At 37.5% G+C, this 25,863-nt stretch overlaps 1 protein-coding gene across 1 annotated transcript in view; it reads right to left on the bottom strand.

The window, feature by feature from the left end:
• Nucleotides 1–3,274: 3,274 nt before the first annotated feature.
• WDR49 (WD repeat domain 49) overlaps nt 3,275–25,863 on the bottom strand; it is a 114,044-nt gene continuing 91,455 nt past the window's right edge. The window contains exons 16-19 of the mRNA XM_058188281.1: nt 18,285–18,397; nt 16,830–16,976; nt 13,518–13,687; nt 3,275–3,917 (exon numbers count right to left, since the gene is read on the bottom strand). Of these exons, the coding sequence (XP_058044264.1) occupies nt 13,542–13,687; nt 16,830–16,976; nt 18,285–18,397 (406 nt within the window). The 3' untranslated portion in view covers nt 3,275–3,917; nt 13,518–13,541. The remainder of the gene's footprint in view (nt 3,918–13,517; nt 13,688–16,829; nt 16,977–18,284; nt 18,398–25,863) is intronic.

Consider the following 25,863-nt stretch of genomic DNA (forward strand, 5'->3'; position numbering starts at 1 on the left):
CTACAATGCAATAATAACATTAGCAATTCTAGAACCTCATCTGAGCATCCACAAACCCTAAAATTATATGAGTACACAAAGGTACATTAAATATTTTTCAGTATTTACTTGAACTTCTTCCAAACTCAGTTCCAGGAAAAATAAGGTTCCTTTGAAGCTTATTAGTGTTTCTACACATAAATATTAATATTGATGAACAAAGGAACAAAAGAGTCCTAGTTTGCATATAACTATGTTAATGATGTAATTATTAGTACTACTATAGATCAGTAACATAGGAAACTATTTTACATCGGGTCAAACTTCTGGCCCTTGTTACTGTTCTCTGTACTATTATGAGAAATGTATGTTTTGTGGATTGAATCTAGCCCACTTTTCTGCCAGTTTTAAAGCCATAAAGCTGGAAAGAGATGTTTTGTTCAACTCTCGCCTGGTGCGGAATGCCAAATTAAAGGATCTTTTGATAGATGTCTATCTGACTTCTGTTTGAACATATCCAGTCAGGAAAAGCCAAATGAAGTGGAATTGTTACTTCCTATAATTTAGAAACTCTTTCCTTTCCACCCTTTTCTGTACGTTTTCTCTTCTAATTTTTAGTTGTGTTTTATAGGATATCAGCTATCTTCTAAAATAGCTATACTATTGACTAAGCAGTCACTTCACCATTTCAATCAAGTAATTAATAAAAATATTGAAGAGTAGAAAACCCAAGACAGAAGCTGGAGGCATCCAATTTAATACCTAATTCTATTTTGATGAAAAACTATTGATGACATTCTTTGAATGTGGTATTTCAGGCCAAATATATATCCACTTGTCAAGCTACCAGCACACATTTAATTATCTTGCTAATCAAAACATCACACAGTCTATTTTTGTTAAAAACTAGATGCAACATTATTTATCAATCAATGAAGCTACCTTATCAAAAATTTGAGATACGTTTAAGTGGATATTAGGTTTCACCCAACAGGCAGGAATAAACCATTTAGGCAAGTTCACCAACCCCAGCACTACAGATAAGGAAGATTTGTTGATAATATTAGAAAGTCATGCCAAATAATCAGAGTAATCACAGGTACTGCAATCACTACCAGACTGATTTGAAGGTGTTAGTACCACTTTATAAGGCCTAGGTAAGACCACATTGAAATGCTGCAACCAGTTTTGGTCCCCACAATATCAAAAAGATGTTGAGACTGGAAAGAATGCAGAAAACAGCAACAAAGATGTTTAGGGATTGGAGGCTAAAATATATGAAAAACAGTTGCAGGAATTGGGTAGGTCTAGTCTAGTGAAAAGAAGGACCAGCAGTGACATTATAGCAGTGTTCCAATATTTGAAGGGTTGTCGCAAAGGATTAACAGATTAACAGAATTGGAAGGGATCTTATAGGTCATCTAGTCCAACCCCCTGCTCAAGCAGGAGATCCTATAACATTTCTGACAAATGACAGTCCAATCTTTTCTTAAAAGTCTCAAGTGATGAAGCTCCCACAACTTCCGAAGGCAAACTGTTCCATTGGTTGTGTTGTGTCTGCGCCCCTCAAGCCGGGCCTCCTGCCAGAAAGTGACTTGGAAATTGAGGGAGAAGGACCGTCAGGACTTACCTCTGGAGCACCGGCTTCCCTGGCTCAGCTCCAGGAGCCAGAGGCAGGCCAGATGGATGAGATAATGAGGCCTCCGTACCCTGACTCTTTCCGCCCCCCCCAGGCCACACCTCCAGACCCAGCTGATGGCAATCAGGCCTGGCTGGACCCTAGGTTTCGTAGGCAGGAGAGGAGGGAACAACAGAAGCAGGGGTGGGGCAGGCCTAGGAAGTGCTGAGTCATGGAGCCACACCCCACAGGATATAAAGGCAGCAAGAGCTGCTGTGCCTCTTCATAGCAGGCAAATTAACTGCTTAACTAAGAGCTGAAGTACTGTTTGTTCTTCGGCGTCGAGGGAGATAACAGAGACACTTGCCAGACGCTCGCTAGTTTGTTGCCAGAGCTGATAGTGCCGGCTAATTAAGCCATCACTCGGACGGAGGCGAGGGGGGACAGAACAGGTTGATTGTTCTCACTATCAAAAAGTTCCTCCTCATTTCTAGGTTGAATCTCTCCTTGGTCAGTTTCCATCCATTATGTCTGGCCTTCAGGTACTTTGGAAAACAGCTTGCCCCCCTCCTCCCTGTGGCAGCCCCTCAAATATTGGAAGATGGCTATCATGTCTCCCCTGGTCCTTCTCTTCAATCTATTTTCCAAATCTATTTTCTATTTCAATCTATTTTCCAAAGCACCAGAAAGCAGGATAAGAAGCAATGGATGAAAACTAATCAAGGAGAGAAGCAACTTAGAAATAAGAAGGAATTTCTTGATAACAAGAACAATTAACCAGTGGAAGGGTTGCCCAAAGAAGTTGTGGGTGCTCTATCACTGAATGCTTTTAAAAAGAGACTGGACAGCCATTCATCTGAAATGGTAAAAGGCAGGGGTGAAATCTAAAAATTTTCCCTACCGGTTCTGTGGGCGTGGCTTAATTGGTGGGTGTGGCTTGGTGGTCAGGTGACTGAATGGGCATGGTCAATAATAATAAATAATAAAAATAATAAAGTATACAAAACTTGGGAGGCACCGGTCTCCCAATTGCCTTTTACTGACAGGCCCCGGTCTAACTTCTTTAAAAATAGAGGCACCAGTCTACTAGCTGCCTACAGCGCTGATCAGCTGTAGTGTAGCCCTTTGAAGTGCCGCGGCAGTCATTTAAGGCCATTTGCAGCTATATCACCACCGAGGACTTCAGGGATAGAGAAGAGGAACAGCGAGGCGTGGGCAGTGGGTGGGGGCAGGGATTTTTGCTACCAGTTCTCTGAACTACCTGCCCCCATCGCTACCGGTTCGCGCGATCCGGTCCGAACCGGGAGCATTTCACCCCTGGTAAAAGGGTCTGCAGCTTGAGCAGGGGGTTGAACTAGAAGACCTCCAAGGTCTCTTCCAACTGTTATTCTATTTATTATTTTATTTTATTTTTTTATTTTGTCACAATAATATATATAAGCATCATACAAAAAGTTTATATAGTATATAAACATATATATGAGTAAATATTAGGAGATATAAGCATATATATATATATATAGGAAGAAGAAAAGAAAAACAATAGGACAGGAACGGTAGGCACATTTGTGCTCTTATGCACGCCCCTTATGGTCCTCTTAGGAATGGGGTGAGGTCAATAGTAGAAAGTTTTTGGTTAAAGCTTTTGGGATTATGGGAAGAGACCACAGAGTCAGGTAAAGTGTTCCAAGCACTAATGATTCTGTTACAGAAATCATATTTTCTGCAATCTAGATTAAAGCGGTTAACATTAAGTTTAAATCTATTGGTTGCTCTTGTATTATTGCAATTAAAGCTGAAGTAGTCTTTAACAGGAAGGACATTACAATAGATGATTCTATGAGTTAAACTTAGGTCTTGTCGAAGGCGACGGAGTTCCAAGTTTTCTAAGCCTAGGATTTCAAGTCTGGTGGGATAAGGTATTTTGTTGTTTTCAGAGGAATGGAGAACTCTTCTTGTAAAATATTTCTGGACACGTTCAATTGTATTGATGTCAGAGATGTGGTGAGGGTTCCAAACAGGCGAGCTGTATTCTAGAATTGGTCTAGCAAATGTTTTATATGCTCTGGTAGGTAGTGTAATGTAGTATTCTGTTCCTGACCAGTCTACAGTTCCATGGATTGTCTTTATGATGACAAGACATTTGTTTTCTTTTAGTCATCCAGTCATCCAGTTTGTCAGGAGTTCTGTTGGATAAAAGTTCACCAGTTTTCCCTTAAACATCTTCAATCCCATTCTTCAACGTTTCTTGGTGGAGCATATCCTTTTTTGTTGTTGTTGTTGTTGTTGAAAAAAGACAACATTATCTATCCAGCGGCATCTGTAGCAGAGTGGGGGAGGGGGCAGGAGAGAAGGAAAAGGTTGAAACTGATCAGGTGGCAATCACAGCACCACAGCCAATGCCCTGTCTCTTTTTTGCACATGTGTCGCTGTTACACATACCTACAAAGAGGCAGCACTTTTTTTTATTTACCAAAAAAGTTTTTATTTTCCATATTCATTCCAACGATTTGACCAATCCTATACACAAATTATGCTCAATCGGGCCTGCTCAGCCGCCACTCCCTTTCTGAACCTTTCTATCCTTCTCTACCATCTTTTACTTTCCCCAGCCTTCCTCCTCCTCACTTTCCTACTTCCTCTCCTCCTTCTCACTTCCATCCTTTCTAATCCTCTCTCTTCCCCTCCTTCTTCTCTTCCTACCCTCTCTTCCCCCTCCCTTCTTTCCTACCTACCTACCTACCTACCTTCTTCCTTCTTTCTACTCCTCTCTCCCTACCCTTTCCCTTCTGGAGTGTTTGCTGAGCAGCCCCGACTTTACACCATTCCAAATTATTTAATTCTACAATTATTCCTGTACAATGGCAATCAATCAATTTCTAATCTTCCCCCTTCCCCTCCCTTTCCCCTCCCACCTCCCCACCCCAGACTTCCCAGAACAAAATACAGGATATAGTATCTAACAAACATAATCTAAAATAAAACATAAAACATAAACCTCAATCATTTCACACCTTCACACTATCAATTCCCTTCTTTCTTAAACATACTAATACAAAACAAATCCTAACTTTACTCAGAAACTAGTTGGTATTTTTTAATCTGATACTTATTTTGAATATAATCAATCCACTTTCTCCATTCCAAAATATATTTTTCTTGTGTATAGCCTTTCAAATAGGCAGAAATATTTGCCATTTCTGCTAAATTTGTTACTTTACTAATCCATTCTCCAGTTGTGGGTAAGTCTTCTTTCTTCCAATATTGTGCAATCAATAATCTCGCAGCAGTTATTAAATTCAAAATCAGTTTAGTCTCTATAGCAGTACAACCTGAAATTATTCCTAATAAAAAAAACTGTGGAGCAAACTTAATCTTCTTTTTCAAAATGTTCTGCGTTATCCACCATATTTTAATCCAAAAAGCTTTAACTTTTTTGCAAGTCCACCATATATGATAATAAGTAGCATCCTCACAATCACATCTCCAACATTTTGCTTTCACATTTGGATACATACATGACAATTTTTTCGGATCTAAATGCCATCTATAAAACATTTTATAAAAATTTTCTCTTAAATTTTGTACTTGTATAAATTTAACATTCCTCACCCAAATTTTTTCCCATGTCTCTAATATTATAGGTTGTTGAAAATTTTGTGCCCATCTTACCATACAATCTTTAACCAACTCCATTTCTGAATCAATTTCTACCAATACATTATTTATTTATTTATTTATTTATTTATTTATTTATTTATTTATTTATTAGATTTTTATACCGCCATTCTCCCGAAGGACTCAGGGCGGTTTACAGCCAAATAAAACCACAATGGATAAATACAGAATAAAACAATAATTAAAAAACTTATTAAATATGGCCACAGATTTAAAATACATTTAAAACAGTAAAACCCACATTAAAAATTAAAACCAGATAATAAACTTCTAAAAAATCTATGCCAGTCCTGCACGAATAAATAAAAGCGTCTTCAGCTCGCGGCGAAAGGTCCGAAGGTCAGGAAGTTGACGAAGTCCTGGGGGAAGTTCATTCCAGAGGGTGGGAGCCCCCACAGAGGAGGCCCTTCCCCTGGGGGCCGCCAGCCGACATTGCTTGGCTGATGGTACCCTGAGGAGTCCCTCTCTGTGAGAGCGCACGGATCAGTGAGAGGCAAACGGTGGCAGTAGGCGGTCCCGTAGGTAACCCGGTCCTAAGCCATGGAGCGCTTTGAAGGTGGTAACCAACACCTTGAAGTGCACCCGAAAGACCACAGGCAGCCAGTGCAGCTTGCGCAGGAGTGGTGTTACATGGGAGCCACGAGTGGCTCCCTCTATCACCCGCACAGCTGCATTCTGAACCAACTGGAGCCTTCGGGTGCTCTTCAAGGGGAGCCCCATGTAGAGAGCATTGCAGTAGTCAATAAAGAGATTATATAATCTCTTTATATGCTGTTGACCTTGATCTTTTATTTGTTTTACCAAATTATCATCACTTTGTCTAATACCAATTTTCTGATCTAATTTCCATCTAGTTTGCAATTGTCCATACTGAAACCACGTATAATTCCTCCCTTCATCCCTCAATTTCTCCCTAGATTTTAATTGTAATTCCCCCTTTTCCATAATCAAGAGCTCTTTATAGGTAATAACCTCCATTTTTTGGAGTATATTTATATTCTCTATCATATGTCTAGGGATTGCCCATATTGGTATCTAAAGAGGCAGCACTTTTATTGTGATACTAATTGCCATTTTCACTGTTTTTGTCGCCACTTTTAAAAACCAGAAAAAGAAGACAAAGATACATAGTATACAACAGGGGTGAAATCCAATTTTTTTCCCTACCGGTTCTGTGGGCGTGGCTTGGTGGGCGTCACAGGGGGATAATTTTGCAAAATCTTCATTCCCACCCCACTCCAGGGGAAGGACACTGCAAAATCTCCATTCCCTCCCCTTCTGCGGGAAGGATATTGTAAAATCTCCATTCCCACCCCACTTTGGTGCCAGCCAGAGGTGGTATTTGCTGGTTCTGCGAACTAATCAAAATTTCCGCTACCGGTTCTCCAGATACAAAGATACATAGCAAGTACATAGTAAAACTATGCATTAAAAGTATTCAAAATTGAGAAAAGATAGCAGAAAAAAAATGAGAAGAAACAAAGAATAATATATCATTAAAGCAATTAAAAGTTACAATTCTGTGTATACGTATCTTTAGGTAGTCCCAAACGTAACATCAAAATTGAGCCCAAAATTTATATTGCTAAGTGAGACAGTAGTTAAGTGAGTTTTGCTCCATTTTATGACCTTTTTTGACACAGTTGTTCAGTGAATCACTGGAGTTGTTAAATTAGAATGGTTGTTCAGTGAATCAGGCTTTCCCGTTGACTTTGCTTTTCAGAAGTTTGCAAAAGGTGATAATATGACCCCGGGACATTGCAACCGTCATAAAGATGAGCCAGTTGCCAAGCACCTAAATTTTGCTCACATGACTATGGGTCTCTGGTAATGGTCATAAGTGTGAAAAACAGTCATAAGTCACTTTTTGCAGTGTCGAATGGTCACTAAATGAACTGTGCCATCTGCATATGTAAATATTATTCAAGTACATATATATTAATTTATAATACATTTTTATAACTGCAGTTCTTTTTAACTTAACTGTATTTTATATATTTTTCCATCTATAGATATTGGGCTCATAGGTGGCAAGTATAGTCAGATTTTTATTCCCTTGTAGACAGTACTGTTTCCATCTTCATGGACGGAACAACACTCTGAAGTTTTCCTTTTCCTTTTAATTTGTATCTGAAGGTAAAGGTTCCCCTCGCACATATGTGCTAGTCGTTCCTGACTCTAGGAGGCGGTGCTCATCTCCGTTTCAAAGCCGAAGAGCCAGCACTGTCTGAAGACATCTCCATGATCATGTGGCCAGCATGACTCAACACCAAAGGCCCACGGAACGCTGTTACTTTCCCACCAAAGGTGGTCCCTATTTTTTCTACTTGCACTTATTTACTGCTTTTGAACTGCTAGGTTGGCAGAAGCTGGGACAAGTAACGGGAGCTCACCCTGTTACATGGCAGCACTAGGGATTCGAACCGCTGAACTGCCAACCTTTTGATCAACAAACTCAGGGTCTTAGCTCCTGAGCCACCACATCCCTCAATTTGTATCTAGAGAAACTCTTTTCGTATTCATCAACACTTTCCACCAAACATTCTGAGCTTTCATTTTTCTGACATCATATCGACATATTTCTTCCTGTTCTTATTAGTTTCTCATTTAATGTTATCCTATTTATCAGGAGTACACCGGAGTTCTCTATGCTATCCTACTTCTCCTCCTGTGCTATCTGACTTATCGTGAACAGATGCTGGAGTTCATTAATACCTTTATTGTTTGAAGTTGAAGATATGCATTTGACTGCATGCTGCTTAAGTTTCCATTATAATTAAACAAGTCAGCATTGCATTATGGTTTCCTCACTAATCTACTTGTTACTTCCAATTCCTTGGCTTAATTTCCGCATTGGGAATGCTCAAGAGTAGAAGGTCCTCTATACCTTCCTTGTTCTTTAATAAGACATCTGTCAGCACGACAAGTTAGGAATTTCCCAGAAAGATTTGGCAGAGTTCATCTCTCAAAATATCTACAAGTGAGGAAAATTTTACAGCACTACTACTTCATGCATATTTGAAAGACCTGCAATTTTCTTTCTGAATGTATCATTCACATCTTCTCCCTGAATAGGGGGACAATAATAGATATCCACAAGTGTATTGGTTTTATTTGTTTGTCTGCTTATTTTAATCTAGAAGTTCTGCACTGTTTTGCCAATTGCTTTATTTGGGTTTCTGAGAAGGAAGGGATGTTATTCCTTCATCTATTGCTTCTGTTCCTTCTGAACTAATTGTATGAGTCAACCATTTTATTCCAATCAAGGGTCTCATCTCACCAAATATCTATCATACTTCATAAATTGTATTTGCTTCATTTTACTGACTTGTTTATTTCTCATGCTCTGACAATTAATGTATAAAGAATTAAGGTCATTCATGCTAAGCCATTTCCCTTCTGATTTTCATCAAGTGGTTTAATAAATTTCATTTTAGCAATACTCCTGCTTTTTCCTATACTGAAGAATGGTACATCAATTGTGTCACGGTTTTCAACTATAATGAATTATAATGAAAGGTACTATATTATAGAAATTAAAGTTTCCTGACTCAAATCCACCATGCTTCTATCACATATAGCTTTATCAGTTTTTTTTAAATGCTGCAACCCATATCATGCCAAGAGAATATCTTCTAGATAACTCAGATGATGATCTTCTAAATCAGGGCTCTCAAACTCAAGGCCTGTGGAGTGCTTAGATCTGGCCCCCAGGACCGCCCTGGAAACAGCAAACAACTGGCCTGCATTGTCCCTGCCAGCAAAAATGGAGCTCGGGAGAGGGCCCCATGTGGCCCTCCTGGGCTTTGTCTTCCCTGGCAGAGGGTTGCAGGAGGTCATCACAGTTGGAAACGGAGCTCAGGAGCTGGTTTTCACTGGCAGAGTGCTTGGGCCACCAAAGGCGCCCTTGACATGAGTGATGTTGAGCTGGCCATGTCCACCCTGGCCCCACCCACCTGGCCCCTCGACATCAAACACAACTCTGATGTGACCCTCAGTGAAATCGAGTTTAACACCCCTGCTCTAAACCAAATCTTTCCATCAACATAATTTGAACTTTAAGTTACTGATCTTTAGTATTTCTCTTTCCTCTTCCATGAGAGCATCACCCCTTTGAAATGGTCGAAGTCCATGGTATGGACCATTCTTGGACAGAATGCAGCTGCACGGGTGATAGAGGGAGCCACACGCAGCTCCCATGTAACACCACTCCTGCACAGGCTGCACTGGCTGCCTGTAGTCTTTCGGGTGCACTTTAAGGTTTTGGTCACTACCTTTAAAGCGCTCCATGGCTTGGGGCCTGGGTACTTACGGGACCGCCTACTGTTACCCTATGCCTCCCAGCGACCCGTACGCTCACACAGAGAGGGACTGCTCAGGGTGCTGTCCGCCAAGCAATGCTGGCTGGCGGCCCCCAGGGGAAGATCCTTCTCTGTGGGGGCTCCTACCCTCTGGAACGAACCTCCCGCCTGGCTTGCGCCAAGTGCCTGATCTTCGGACCTTTCGCCGTGAGTTGAAAACGTATTTATTTACTCGCGTGGGGCTGGCTTAAATTCAAATTTTAATTTTTTTAAATTTTAAATTTCTAGATGAATTTTAAGGGTTTTTAGATTTTATATGTTTTTAAATTTTTGGCCAATTATATAATAAGTTTTTTAATTTTGTTTTAATTGTATATTGTTGTGTTCTTATTTTTGGCTGTAAACCACCCTGAGTCCTTCGGGAGAAGGGCGGTATAAAAATCTAATAAATAATAATAATAATAATAATAATAATAATAATAATAATAATAATAATAATAATAATAATAATAATAATTGTAGTAATAATAATGGTAATAATAATGGTAATATGGTTATTCTGTACCATGCAATTCTGTTTAGCCATACATGCATTAGCAGGTAGAGGTAATTATCAACCTGTGTTATTTGTGAGGGCTTGAAAACTGTTTCAGAGTTCTAATAGTACAGAATAGCTCATCCACTGGACTTGCTTATATGTTTGATTGTCTTTTTATGGAGAATGTTTCCACTGTCAGATTTGTTTGTATTGCCTTCTTTCTTTGAACTGAAATCTTTAACTTCTCTCTCGTCAATTGAAATGGGACCATTTGTAACATCCATCCTTTGACTTTTCCCTTCAAGGAGTGCTACAAGATTGCATTTGCCAACAGATTAGAAGAGACTCTTTACAAACAATTATACAATGTCCTTAATATTACAAGCTAGGAAAATCATGCTTAGGACTCTGCTATACATATAGGAGCCCCCGTATGGGAGAAAAAGATGCTAGATGTTCAAGATGGCTTTAGAAAAGGCTGAGGAACTTGAGACATTATTTCTGATGCAGGCTGAATAATTAGGAAAGTCAAAACATAGCAAAAAAGAAGTCAGTATGTGCTTCATTGGTTATAGAAAGGTCTTCAGTTGTGTGTTTTTTAAGTTCAGTTGACAATTAAACTCTATTGTCCTCAAAAAGACAAGAAACCTACACACAGGTTGGGAAGTACATAATGAAACAGACTGGCTGCAGGTTGGCAAGGGACTGAGACAAGGCTGTATTTTACCTCTTATTTATTCAAGCTATATGTTGAATATTTATTTAGGAAAGCTGGTTTGGAAGAAAATAAGCATAGTTTAAAACTGGGGGAAGGGACTACAATAATTTGTCCTTTGCTGTTGACACTAACAGTTGAAAATGCAAAGGATCTGCAAACTCAAGTAACAAAAGTCAAGGAGTATAATGAAAAAATTGGGAGTAAGTGATCTCCTAATGACAACAGATCCAATAACCTGCCCTAGAATTGATAATGAAGATATTGAAATGGGTACGTAGCTTCTGCCTTTTAGGCTCAACCATCAACAACAAAGGGACAGGCAAGCAAGCAAACAAGCAAGCTGTCCATCACAGATTAGCACTTGGTAGAGCAGCCATGAAGGCCTTGGAAAAGATATTCATATGTCATAATGCATCTAACGCAAGCAAGGATATTCATTGCAACAATCTATAGAAGCAAAGGATGGAGTTTGAAAAGGTGGGATTCAAAGAGTATTGATACTTTTGAATGTTAGTATTGGAGAAGACTTCTGAGAATGCCATGGACAGCCAACAGAAAACACAGCAAAACAAAAAATGCATCAGCAATCAACTCAGTAAAGGGACAAATGAATGACTTGAATTACCCTACTATGTTAGAGTATGTCTAGATATCTTATGTGAAGATTCCTGGAGAATGGATCAGCAGATGCAGTATGAAATACAGATTGGTTTAAATGTGAAAATAACTGAAATTGAGATATAAAATTGAAATGCTAGTAAATGAAGAAAATAATTAATTGATGTTGGAATGAGAAATTAGGAATTAAAGAAAATAAGAGGTGGAAGGTCAATTTACTTAAAAGATTTCAAGGTAAAAAATGGAATAAGTTGAAATACATTGTTAATAATCAAAAAATATGATGGGGGGTTTTGAGAAATATATTCAATAAATGGAGAAAAAAATCAGGGTTGCCCAGATACCATTGTGGAAAATAATGAATTGAAAATGAATACAAAAATGGAGAGAGAATGGAAGGAGAAGTAGAGGGATAGAAAGAGAGGAGGAGAGAGGAAGGAGAGAGTGGAATAGAAGGGAAAAGGAGAGGAAGAAAGGGAGGGGAAATAAGAGTAGGGGAGAAGGTTGGAAGTGAGGAAGAAAGGAGGAGGGGGAGAAAGGAAGGGGAAGTACAGTAGGAGTAGGAGAGGAGGAAAGAAAGTAGAAAGGGATAGAAGAAGGGAAGGAGAGGAAAGAGAGGAAAAGGAGAAAAAAGATTGTTGTAAAATAAGAGAGATGAAATGGTAGAAAGGCAACCCCGAACATGTTCAAATTTATTAGGATGAAGAACGAATTAATAGGAAAGTTAAAAGAGAATATTAACAATGGATAAGACAAGATATCTAATTGAAATAATGTTAAGAAATTAGGATTTGAGGGCAGATGGTGATATTATTTATATAATAAGTGGAGAAGTATTAAGGTAAGATAAAAAAGTAGAGATAAAGAATATTTTTGCAGAAATTGCAATTATGTAAAATGTATTTGGATATGACAAGTTGCATAAGACGTGATATGGTCAATACTCTGTTCATAAAATATGTGGGTGTGTGTGAAAGAAAAAAACAATAAAACTTGATTTAAAAAAAAAAGATTCCCGGAGAACGGGCTTCTAATTCTGGGGAAGGTGGAAGGAAGGAAAAGAGAATGACCAGCAGGAAACTGGATAGATTCTTTTATAGTGGCAACAGAAGAGTGAAAGGCCAGGTTAGGGTCACATTGTCCTTGAGAGACTTTATATATGTGGTCACTAAGAGTTTCAATGATTTGATGACAGTTTATCAAGGTACGCAGTATGATCTTCTTACTGAAAGTGTCCAATTTCAGTCTTTTTCAACTGGCTGATGCCTAAGATGTCAATTTTTTTAGTTGATTCATTTCCTTTTTCACCATGTTGAGATTTCCTGTGTTCATGTTTATTATGCTCCACAGTTCAACTGTTCTATCTTTGCAGCTCTGGATTTATCTTCCTCCACGGCAACATCAGCAACTATGTACATGTACTGAAGGCTTTAATCTAGCTATAACATAAACACCATTAGTATTATATTGAAAAAAAATCCTCAGCTCATCCTCATGGGAAAAGGCACAGTTATTCTTTCTTAATGCCTTTTAAGAGTGATCGATTAACATGCATTGTCATCTGGCCTTACTTCATTGACATCATGCTCTTTGTGCAGTTCAGAGGTGGGTTTCAGCAGGTTCTGACCAGTTCTGGAGAACCTGTAGCGGAAATTTTGAGTAGTTTGGAGACTGTCCTCACCCCGATCTATTCTCTGCCTCCCAAGTCCCAGCTGATTGGGAGGAAATGGGGATTTTGCAGTAACCTTCCCTTGGGTTGGGGAGGGAATGGAGATTTTACAGTATCCTTCCCCTGCCACGCCCACCAAGCCATGCCATGCCCACCAAGCCATGCCCTCCAAACCAGGTGTAGTAAAAAAAAATTGAAACCCACTACTGGTGCAGTTCCAAAGCGGAAAGAGTGAATTTTAAACATATAAAAGCTAAATCATTCATTATGTTTTCATGCTTTCTTTATAGTATTTACCATGTACCTTTTTCTCATTTTAGCATCTTCTCCATCCAATGTCTTTCTGAATGGGAGGAAACAAAAGTTGCAGCTCTTACATTGTCAAGGCTCATTCTTACCTTCCTTTTGAAGTCATGAATGATTCATTTTCGTTTCACCTTCCCTTGCTTTCTCTCGCTTGTTATCCTATCTTTGGGACACATTTCTTCCTGCAACTGTCTTGACCGTTTTTCACGATCCAGAATTTCTTTGGGGAATAAGTTCTTTTCATCAAAGGCAGCTTTCAGAGCTATCAGACCAAATGAAACCAAGTCTTTATTTCAACAAATATGTATTTTAATCAATAAAAAAAATATGCAATAAATATGTTAGTGAGAAATCTTATTTTTTGAGTCGGTCATTTATCATAGATAACTATTAATTTTACAACATGTTGCTTTATTTTGCCAAGCCTGTGATTGACAGAAGGTAATGGTGATGCAGAATGCAGTATCGCAGGATAATTCTGATGACTGCAGACTGCCGACAGTTTGTCAGTTCGAGTCTTGCCGAGTCTCAAGGTTGACTCAGCCTTTCATTCTTCTGAGATTGGTAAAATGAGGATCCAGATTGTTGGGGATAATATGCCGACTCTGTAAACCACTTAGAGAAGGCTGTAAAGCACTGTGAAGCATATGTAAGTCTAAGTGCAATTGCTAATTATGGTCACTATGATCACAAAGCATCTCACAACGGTTTACTAAGTCCATATCTGGGCACCTCGTTTCAAAATGAATGTTCAACCAGCAGCAGGAAACATGGGCTCCCATAAACAAGAATATACTGTATAACAAATAAAGAAGACCTATTTACCAAAACACCCAAAATCAAGACAAGAAACAACGGATGGAAACTAATGAAAAAGAGATCCAAACTAGAGCTAAGGAGACATTTCTTGACAGTGTGAACAATCAACCAGTGGAAAAGCTTCCCTTCAGAAGTTGTGGGTGCTCCATCATTGGAGGCTTTTAAGAAGACACTGGACAAGCACCTGTCTGAAATGATATAGGATCTTCTGCTTGAGCATGAGACTGGACTATAAGACCTCCACAGTCTCTTTCGACTCTGATATTCTATTCTTTCAACTCTAAATTCTGTTGCCCCAGAATTTAGAATCTGAATCTTGGTAGTATCACTGTATTGGGTTTGTGGCAAATCCAACCTTCTTGAAGCCTTGGGAAAGAATACTTTTGGCAATCAATTTAAAATTATAGGTTGGGTTCTTATATAGTGTAACAATCTCAGAACAGAAAGTCAAAATTCAAGTCAAATCTTGACTGCGTGACATTAGGAAATTACAGCATTTTTCTTTTCCCAACCTTGTGGTTAATTTAACTTGTACATTTCCAAGGGGAATTGGTGAAAGAAACAAACACATACAATACAACAATGTCAGCAAGCTCTGTCAAATATTATGTCTTTTGATTTGTTTTTCATTTTACCATTATATTGGATTAGTCACCCGTCTGTGCAAAATAATGCTTGCAAATTTCTCAAACCAAAGAGTTAACACCAAAGCTTACCTCATTTTGGCTTTTCTCCATTGTATAAAAATAGGATTTTTTCAAGGATTAATGAGAGAATTCTGAAGTGCTTCATATAAATTTAAGAATAGCATTTTATATCGAAAGCTCCAGGGAAATAGGAGAGATTCAACTGTCTGGCAAGATTAATAACAGTCTGGAAAAATCAGTATTTTGCCAACTGAGATCATATACCTAGCTACAGTAATCAAGAAGCTGTTTGGAAATTGATCTGACTTCCAAAAAGTTAATTTTTAATTTGAAAAATTGGTTTTTGGAGCTGAGCAGGATCTTTTTCTTGGTTTACGCTGAATCATCAATATATCTCCAGTTTCACACTTTTTGTTTTTCGGTTACTTTCCATTTAATTCCCAGTTGCCTCTTAATACACAGCTTGAAGAGGCAACAGTTTTTTTTTCCTTCTACCATCAAAAGTGCTGATGTTGATATGTGAAAGTAGTCTTATTGCTAATCCTATTCCATTCACATTGGCAATCTATGAATGATCTCAGGTCTTGGCATGAATGCTTTCCTTTATGATAAAGGTTCTCTATTCTGATATTTGATGTGGATATTTTTGGCTCAAGTATCCTCCAAAGGCACTATTTGAATATCAAAGGGAAAAAAATCACATATCATATTGTATTTGTACAGTCCCAAACAATACTTCTTTTATCTGATTAAACCCTCTCTTGATTTGTTGAAAGATATTAAGATGAATGTTAGCAAATAAATATGCTTCCTCAGTTATGGAATGCTGAAAACGAAATACATTAAGGAATGGTTTAGAACAAGGCAGGCAGCAAAGGCAAAATCTGTTCATATCACTTCTGAAATTCCCAAAGTCACAGATTAATCACTATTTTTGTCCAACTAGCACCATCTAAGACTCATTCTTCCTTCTTCTTTCCATGGTAACTGATGTAGATGGAAGAGAAAAGGAGTTGAGTCAGGTCCTTTGACATTAACCATTTTAGAAGACTATTAGACCAATTATCTTGATTCCAGCTCTTATGAGAAACCGATGAACACATGCCAAAACAATTAACACCCAGCTCCTTCAAACAGGCACTACCATACCTGCCCTACCCTTGAGCGGTCAGCATTACCCAGGCTGATGGTGGTTAAAGGACCACATTCTCCATGCATCCATCCACAAACCTTCCTTATCATCCTCCAGGACCCTAATTCACTGACAAACCCTCTATAGCAATGGCCCCTAGCCTGTTGGGGCATCAGGGACTGGTTTTGTGGAAGACAATTTTTTCATGGACCTTGGAGATGGGGGAGGAATGCGCAACTGAGATACTATGCATGCACAGTTTCTCTCACCTGCTGTTCACCTCCAGCTTGTGACTCTAACAGGCCACAAACTGATATCAGTCCATAGCCCAGGGATTGAGGATCCCCTGTTCTACAGCTAAAGAAAAAATAAAATAAATACTCCCAAGGTTTCAAGAATAAGGCTGTCAATTTCTATCCAGGGGGAAACAAGATGTAAATGTAATAGAAGATAAATTTCATGGAGGGTAGCAACACAAGATGGAAAGGATAAAACCAGTGAGAATTAGCCTGATCTTCTAATGTAGTTATAAATGTGCAAAGAGTTTAATATCCACTAGAGTTTCTAAAAATGCCTAAGCTGTCTGACTTTGGTGCATGCCAAACATCATTTACAACTTCGGATCACAGATTTTCTGAGTCTTCCAGCTTTCTTAATTCCTGAAAGGGCTCCCACAGGCCACACAATAAATCCAAGATCTCCCCATTACCTTCCTCTCTTCTTAAAAGAGATAACCCAGTGGTATTAATTTTTGCCTCTCGTCTGTGAGACTCAGTGTAATGAGGATATAATGAATATCTACTTACTTGCTGAAAAAGTAGGTAGTTTTAAATCTTTAGAAGATTTCTCTGCTAACTTCTCCCCACAGTATTTGTCAGGGTGCAAAAATAATTCGAGTTCATTCGTATCTGTTATCTCCTTCAGGGCTTCAATCTTCAGTGACCTAAATACAACTTGTCCGGAACCAAAGGATCATTCCAAAAGCAAATTCCAGCAGAAGTAAAATCACCTAATCACATTAAAGCCATTTGTGTGGCTAAAAATGTTCAGCCATAAGTTAAATAAAGAGAGTTAGAACACCAATCCTCAGACCAATTGCTCTAGAAATCACCCATAAATGGCAGTTTTTCCAAGAAAGCTGTATAAAACCCTTCTTTGGATTGAAGTCCAATTTGACACAAAATTTGCTGCTGACACATCCAGTCACCTTCCACTCACAGACTCCAGCATTCTTATCTAACTCAAGGCCAGATATCGTGTCCCTAAACATCTTTTCTGTGGCCCTCGGAACCTCTTGTGACTATGTCAATCAAGAATTGAAATAGTCAATACAGAATGGACATACACCATACAGAAGCTTGCATGGTGGGGTTTCTCCCCAATTTTAAGGTAGAAAGCACACAAAAATTGTAACATAAAAATCCCTAAAATGGGTTTAAAGTGAGACTTTAAAAAAGAAGGGGTGGAGGGAGAGAAAAAGAAGAGAAACAGCCACATTAGAAAAGAAAAACTATTGGAAATCACAATCTCATTCTATCTGTTTTCTGACTCTGTCCATTTCATGTCATCATTTCACTCACTGCAACCCTCAAAGTACCAGAAATAGGGTGCCTATGTCCTAAATTTAGAGCCATCAATGCGGGTGGCCATGATGAATTATGGTAGGACTTTACTAAAGGAAGCAGCAGGAAGCCAATTCTGGCCCTTTGAAGGTCCTAGCCTGATTTACCAAGCATGACAATTTTGGAGGTTCGAACCTCCCATTGCTTCTCCAATACAGGGGTGAAATCCAACAGGTTCTGACAGGTTCTGTAGAACTGGTAGTGGAAATTTTGAGAAGTTCAGAGAACCGGCAGTGGAAATTTTGAGTAATTTGGAGAACTGACTAATACTACTTCTGGCTGGCCCCAGAGTGGGGTGGGAATGGGGATTTTGCAGTAGCCTTCCCCTGGAATGGGGTGGGAATGGAGATTTTGCAGTATCCTTCTCCTGCCACGCCCACCAAGACACGCTCACCAAGCCACACCACACCCACCAAGCCATGCCCACAGAACCGGTAGTAAAAAAATTTGGATTTCACCACTGCTCCAATATTTTTCACAGTTTGCTCTATGAACTTTCTTTTAGCAACAGACTAGATGTAGTCCCTCAAATCAATGAAGTCAACATTGTACATCTATAATGGTAAGGTACAGTATATGAAAGTACATAATAATACTTCAATGTTTCTAACAATGTTCCTAACCATGAATATAGCATACCTGATGGTTTTATCCCAGTCATTCTAGTGCTGAGACTGTATTTCTTTCCTTTCTCATTTTGTCTCTCTTGGAATTTTTTCCCCAGGATTGTGTTCTCCCATATATTATTTCCCCTAGATGGATAGAAATAGGAAACAAAATGAAATATTTTGACATGATCTTGCTTTGTTTCAGTTGCTCTTTTTTTGTACAAAGGAGCAAGAGTTTGGAAGATGTGTCTACCATTGACAGTTAACAAGACAAGGTAGCAGAATTATTGGACCACAGGGCAAAAGAAAACTTTGCTCTGAAATGAACCTTGCTATCCATTCTCCTTGGGTTGGCTCTATAGGGCTGAATGAATCAAGTGAATATCCCAAGCGAAACAGCAAAATAAACTCTTCCACTATTATAACTCTGAGATGTTATAATAGTCAGTCAGAGGCCTTCAAGATGAGAAGTTGAATTTGGAATGGGCCACCTTTCATTTCAAAGTCAAATGCAAGGTAGGAAAATCGAAGAATTTTCAAGAGAGATTCATAAAACAGTTTGCTATTTTATTTATGTGTATACAAACACACACACACATGCACACATGAAAAGCCTAGCCATAAATAGAATGTTTATTTGAAAGTTAAACACACATTCATTTCTAGGGTATTGTTTTTCTGGACAAATGTGCAAAAAGTTGTAATAATGTAAGTTAATACATCTTTTGTTATTGCACCTCAAGGCAATTTTTAATTGGAAGATTGTGTGAGTTTATTTCTGTTTGTTTTAAAAACAGTTCTTTTGTTTAAAATCCACACATCACAGTAACTGAGCAAAAAACAACATTTATTTCCATCTTACAAGGACTCCGCCATTGAAAAATAATCAAGGAATAACATTCTGCTGTTTGAAATATAAGAGGTGACTTTTGCTTATTCATTTGTCAAATGGTTTTGAGCAACCTTCAATCTCCGCAAAAGAACAAAATAAAAAAACTGGACTGGATGCTTTGCAAATCAGTTTCCAATCAGTTAAAAGTAGAGTAAATTATACACTAGAAGAACAGTGTGTCTGTTTTTTAATGAAAGGGTATATCTGGAGGGATGGGGTAGAGGGCACAGTTTTTAACCTTATTGCCAACTTGCTGCATTGCTGTTCCAAATTGTTCCCCAAGTGAATTATCTGCCTGTTGAATTTGAAACACACGTTTGCCCTTGCAAACATATTTTTTCAGAACCCTGAAGGATGAAAAATCATGAAAAGGGCCATTTAAAATAAAGGACAAAATATGGGGGGGAAGATTAATCACTGTCCCACCTCTTCTCATCTTTTTATGTCCTGGAAGCCTTAGCAGCAGTTTTTCCTATCAATAAAAGAGCTGTTGGTCTGGTTGACTATGACGTGTAGTTTTGTGCTGAATTACAATTTTGATGTGATTACATGAAGGACATTCTTTTTAAAAAGAGTTCGTTCTCAAAATCTCTCCCTGTTCAGCTACAAGATAAACAGTTGCTTGATTGCATGCATGAAGGAGTCTACTCCCATTGTAACACTAGAAGCCCTGTTCCACAATGTATTTCAGTTGGTTGATGTGAAGATAAATCTATTGTGAGAAGATGTGAGTTCAATGAATTAATGAGTTAATCGTGAGAAAATGTATCTTGAGAGTTAGTTTGGTGTAGTGGTTAAGGTCAGAAACAAGCAGACTGTGTGTTCTAGTATTCCACTCTCGCTCAGCCCAAGTCATGTTATAGTGCAAAAATAGGAAAAAAGGGAATATTACGTATGTTAGTCACCTTGAGTTATTTATCAATGTAATAAAAGTAGGATTAAATACATGTGTACACACACACACACACACAAATATGCACCAAAAATTGATAAATTGAATCAGTCACTTAATTCTCATATAATTAAATTATGTCTCAAAAGTCTCAGGGATGAACAGGTTAAATTAACTCCATCCAAAAAGCTGTGTTGTGGGACACAAACTAGATTCGTGCTATTGTTTTTGTGTTCCTAATCTTACGGGAAGAAAAACTGAAGGGAAAGAATGATTCAGAAACTTGTTTACAGAAGTCAGTGCCAGGGACTGGCCTAGACAATCTATTATCCAAATATTGCTTAACAACAGTGACCAAATCATGTCTTCTCCCTTTTAGACCAATGGAGAAACAGCAAATGATGTTTTGAAGCCTTGCCACTTCTTCCCTGGTGCAAGAGCTCATGGGAAAAGCTCATGAATTAGTAGATGATTGGGTTTAGCATGTTGTGTAGTAATTTGCCCCACAACCTACTTTTAAATACATGCCTAAATAAATTGAATAAATACACTAATTTTTAGCTTAGAACAAAAATCTGTATCGGAATCTATATAATTTAAGATAGAAAGTTACAGCCAACGTAGTTAGATGGTTAAAATGCTAGATTAGGAATTGGGAAGCTCAGCTTCAAGTCTAACCTGATCTCTGGATGACTGAGTCAGTTCAAGATTGTCTAATTATCTGTGCACTCATATACACACACCCCAAGCTTTAAAAAATACCAGTTTCCTGTGCATAATTTTTATAAAGGATTTTGACTATACAATAAAAACTAATACAAACTAACCTTTAAAAGAGAATCAACAATGGTAAAAAAATAAAAAGTGCAAGAAAAAAGGAAAAAAAGAAAAGAAGGAATATGATAAAAATATAATAAATATATAAAGATCTTCATTATAAGTATAAACAATTTTAGTAACTCATCACTCCCTATTGGCTTACAATATCTCATCTGTTATCTATAAGCATTATAAAACATCAGTTTTTCAATCCTGGTGTAACTAAAAGCCCATGAAGGATTGCCAGAACTTTGCAAACAAATGTCTTATTTTACCCTCGATCAAATAAATCAGTGTTGTACTCCTGTTTAATTGTAATTAAAAGGAAGGAATATAATTAATTGTCTTAATTTTAGTTTATTATTGTATGAATATTGACAAATATTATCATAGGATCTGATTTTTCTTCAATTCTTCTTTGTCACATCACATAACATTTAAAGAACTCTGTGTGATCTTTTGTAGATCCAATCAGAAAATATTTTCCAGGTCATCCTCTTGGTCTATCATTTGTTTTTCACTTTTAATTTTTAAAACTTCAGCCATTTTCCATTGGAATCTGACATCATTAGCGATACTGTTGATATTGTAACTAATTTCTAACTTCATTCTTCAAATAACCCCTTTAATATTTCCCATGTTATGACATTTTGTATCGTTAATCAATACCAAAAGCTGGGTTGCATTTTCCCCTTCAACTTACAATATTTAGTGTCCAATTTCTAAAATTATAAAATTGCTCATCATTGTTATGAACTAGATAGCCAATATATCTCTGATTTTTTTAAAAAAATATTTACTTATTTATTTTATTTATTTTTCATAGTTAATTCCAAAATCTTATCGTAAAAGCCAATGTTCAAGATTTATCTGGACTCTAAATCCAGATAACATTCTTAGATCAAAATCTTATTTAGCTTTTTGTCATTATTTTAAATTCTTTAAGTTCATAAATTTGTAATTATTTGCTGTTGCTGTTGTGATTCAGAGTTGAACTTAAACTCACTTGGCAACTTTTCAAGCTTGGCATTCTAAAGGTTTCTAGTAGTTTTAAGATGGTTAATAGGCAATTTCCAAATTTGAAAGTGAGTGCCCTTTAAAAGGTTATAAATTATAACCATGGTTATAAGCAAGATGGCTGATCTTGTTGTCTTCTAGTGCTGAAACTGAGTGAAGATTCCTGTTCTGTGGTTCTCTTATGAGGAGCAGCCTTCCAGACCACATGTAGGTGATCTCCTATCTTCTACTTACAGTATTTGGAGAAGTTCTAAAGAAAACAACAAAATACCTTATCCCACCAGACTTGAAATCCTAGGCTTAGAAAACTTGGAACTCCGTCGCCTTCGACAAGACCTAAGTTTAACTCATAGAATCATCTATTGTAATGTCCTTCCTGTTAAAGACTACTTCAGCTTTAATTGCAATAATACAAGAGCAACCAATAGATTTAAACTTAATGTTAACCACTTTAATCTAGATTGCAGAAAATATGACTTCTGTAACAGAATCATCAGTGCTTGGAATACTTTACCTGACTCTGTGGTCTCTTCCCATAATCCCAAAAGCTTTAACCAAAACCTTTCTACTATTGACCTCACCCCATTCCTAAGAGGACCATAAGGGGCGTGCAGAAGAGCACAAACGTGCCTACTGTTCCTGTCCTATTTTGCTTTTTCTTCTTCTTATATATATAATGCTTATTCCTCCTAATATTTACTCATATATATGTTTATATACTATATAATCTTTTTGTATGATACTTATATATATTGTTGTGACAAAAATAAATAAATAAATAAATAAAATGGATTGCTCACCAGTTCTTTAGTCTTTATCATAATTGTCAACTCTACTTTTATGAAGACAACTTCAACTTACTATGCCTCCCTCAAAAGCAAAAAAAAAATAAAAAAATAAAAATACCAGTGCTTACAAAGATGAAACATCAATCATCAGTCATGACATTTGGAGGCAGTAAAGTTGGCATTGGTGCACTGCTCACTTCTGCAAGCTGAATTTATTCCTCATGAATAACGAACTGTCATAAAACCCTGTGTGTCATGCAGTGTATTTTCATAGCAGATGCAACCATTATGGAAACTGAACTTGTGTTTTGAGGGAACTAACCTAGTGAATGATTATGCTCCAACACTTTTGTAATCAGAAGGCTAGATCAAGTTGGTAGCCCACAGTTTTGATCTAGAGTGACATGCTTGGGACTCCACTCCTAAAAAAATGGATAGAACCAGGATGAAAGCTAAATGTGGTTGTATTGCATTCACACTTAAATGTATTGGAAATTAAATATAGTTTGAAAAATTGTGTTCCAGCTGTGTATATAATAAATTTGCCCTTTTGAATACCACCTTTGGAGACTGCCTTTCAGGAACTGAATTAAACTCCTCTGGAGCCTCTGTTTTGCACTAGTCCTACCTCATATGTCCCATACTTCATTTAAATATTGATCAGCGATGTCTGAAGGAGCCATTTCTCGGCATCCTTTGGATGTAGAACTCCTATGCACTAATGAATAGCTGTTTATTCAGGTTTCTTAACTGTGCAGGGAGTTCTATTTACATCCATGCAAATACAAATAGGAACATGTTTCTCATAAAAACAAGAATGATGAAGCCATCATGTGTCATTAAGATCAGTTTTCCATTCATGCTGTTAGCTATCTTGTGTGCACATCTGCATGCAATTTATATCGAGTTGTTTACTTGGAACATAGAAAAATGAAAACCTCTAGTCTCATAATTGTGCCCAGTAGCAATATAATTTGCAGCATGATATACAGAGGTCTTGGAAATGACTTAGTACATTAAAAAAGCAGATGCCAGGGCTTAAATCTCAGACTTTCTGGCTACAAAGCAAATTATCACTTAGAGATGGTTTACCCTCTTTTAAAAAAACAAAGTTCAATTATGAGTCTTCCATCTGGTTCTAAATGGCTTAGGATTCAAGCACACACAGTCATTTGTCATTATTACAGTTTCATTAGAGATGTAGAGGTATAATTTCATTTAGTGAATTATAAGTTCTGGAACCTAGATTTTCCATTTTAGACAAGACAGTTGAGGTTTCTCTGCTTTGCATTTTAGAAACTCTCTTCAAGTTCTAGCTTCAGTAATAACCATTAGGGAAATTAATCTGGACGCAAAAATCTTCAAGTTCAATTTGAGTATGGCTACTTAAGGAAACAATTAAATTGTTAGAACAATTTATGCCTGCAATACTGCATTTTAACCACTGTGCCACTTTGGCTCTTAAAAGAGTATAAAAACAACAAGCATGTCAAAACAGCCATATTAAGCAATAACAACAGTAACACCCCAGTCTCATCTTGACCTTCACTGCTGCAATGCCTGCCTTCTCCTCTTCCTTGTTGTACCCTTGTATTACTTCTACTGTAATTATAACTCTTTTACTTGGTTTAAGAAAGTTTTGTATTCATTTTGCTAAGATTATTGGCTTAACTTCTCTATAAAAACAATGTTTGCTTGAGACCAAACACCTGCTGGTCAAGAAGCAATTGGTGGAAACTAATCAAGGACAGAAGCAATTTAGAAATAAGGATACATTTCCTGACAGTTAGAACAATTAATCAGCGGAACAAGTTGCCTCCAGAAGTTGTGAATGCTCCAGCACTGGAAGTTTTTAAAAACAGATTGGACAACCACTTGTTTGAAATGGTGTAGGGTTTCCTGCCTGAGCAGGGGGTTGGAGTAGAAGACCTCCAAAGTCCCTTCCAACTCTGTTATTATATTCTAAAATTGAATTGTAAGCCACCTGGAGTCATTGATTTTAACAGGCGGCCACTGACATTTTGAATAAACAAACGAACAGAATATTCTCCAATTTTCATAAATTCTGGTATAGATTGGATACACATATTATCCATTGGTGCACAGGCTTTTTTGATTCGAAAGTGGCTCAGAGTTCTAGAGAAATGTGTATAACAGGCCACAGGCCAGCACCAAAGGAAAAGAGGAAGGAAGGAAGGAAGGAAGGAAGGAAGGAAGGAAGGAAGGAAGGAAGGAAGGAAGGAAGGAAGGAAGGAAGGAAGGAAGGAAGGTAGGTTGTAGATTTTTGTATTGAAAACTATATTATTTTACAATTCCCTATCCAAATATTGATTCCCATGCACTCCATCCATCTTCTTCTACCTTATCTGAATCTTCAGTCGCTAAATTTAATCTGAACACATTGAAAATTGGCAAAAACTGAAAAGCCCATGTACCATGGGATGATTAACTACGGCTGAAATGTAATTTGACAGGGGTCATAACTCAATTAAATAGCCTGTGCTTTCTGCACAGAAGATTCCAAATTCATTTCTTGGTATTTCCAGTTAAAATGATCAGGTAGTAAAGAAGAACCTTTGCTTGAGATTCATGAATGATGTTGCCAGTCAGTGTAGACAATGCATATATCCTTGACATCTATATTATTAAGCCAACCATTGGATGCGATAAGGTCTATATCAAACATTTCCTGTTTTTGGATGCATTTGGTTGACTTCCATAGGAAATACAATGAAGCATAAACTATTTATTCTGTGATTTGACCTAGCCCACTTATTCTATGTTTTTTAAATCTGTTCCTCCAGGGCCCTATGCAGTGGTCTTTTAATATTTTCCATTATAATTTGAAACAGATATACTAGGAGACATGGATGAAAATACTGTGAATATCTTCCAGAGACACATGGGAGATGAATGACATTAGTCACAATTTAAATAAATAAATAAACCGACCAACCAACCAACAAACTACCCCTAGTTGTATTGCAGTTGCAATTTTTCAAATTCCCCATTTGAATAGCTAAAAGAATTATGGGAATTACAACCTCAACAGATCTAGAGGTTTATGGAAGGCTTTCCTTCAGCTATGAAAAAAAAAGAAGAAAAACCTTTGATTATTCCACCCCCCAAAAAATGTGTTCTGATTAATTTTGAATTTGAAAATATCAAAATTCCAATTTTAACCACAATCATACATGGCCAG

Source organism: Ahaetulla prasina, chromosome 6, assembly GCF_028640845.1.
Source record: "Ahaetulla prasina isolate Xishuangbanna chromosome 6, ASM2864084v1, whole genome shotgun sequence".
Lineage (NCBI taxonomy): Eukaryota > Metazoa > Chordata > Lepidosauria > Squamata > Colubridae > Ahaetulla > Ahaetulla prasina.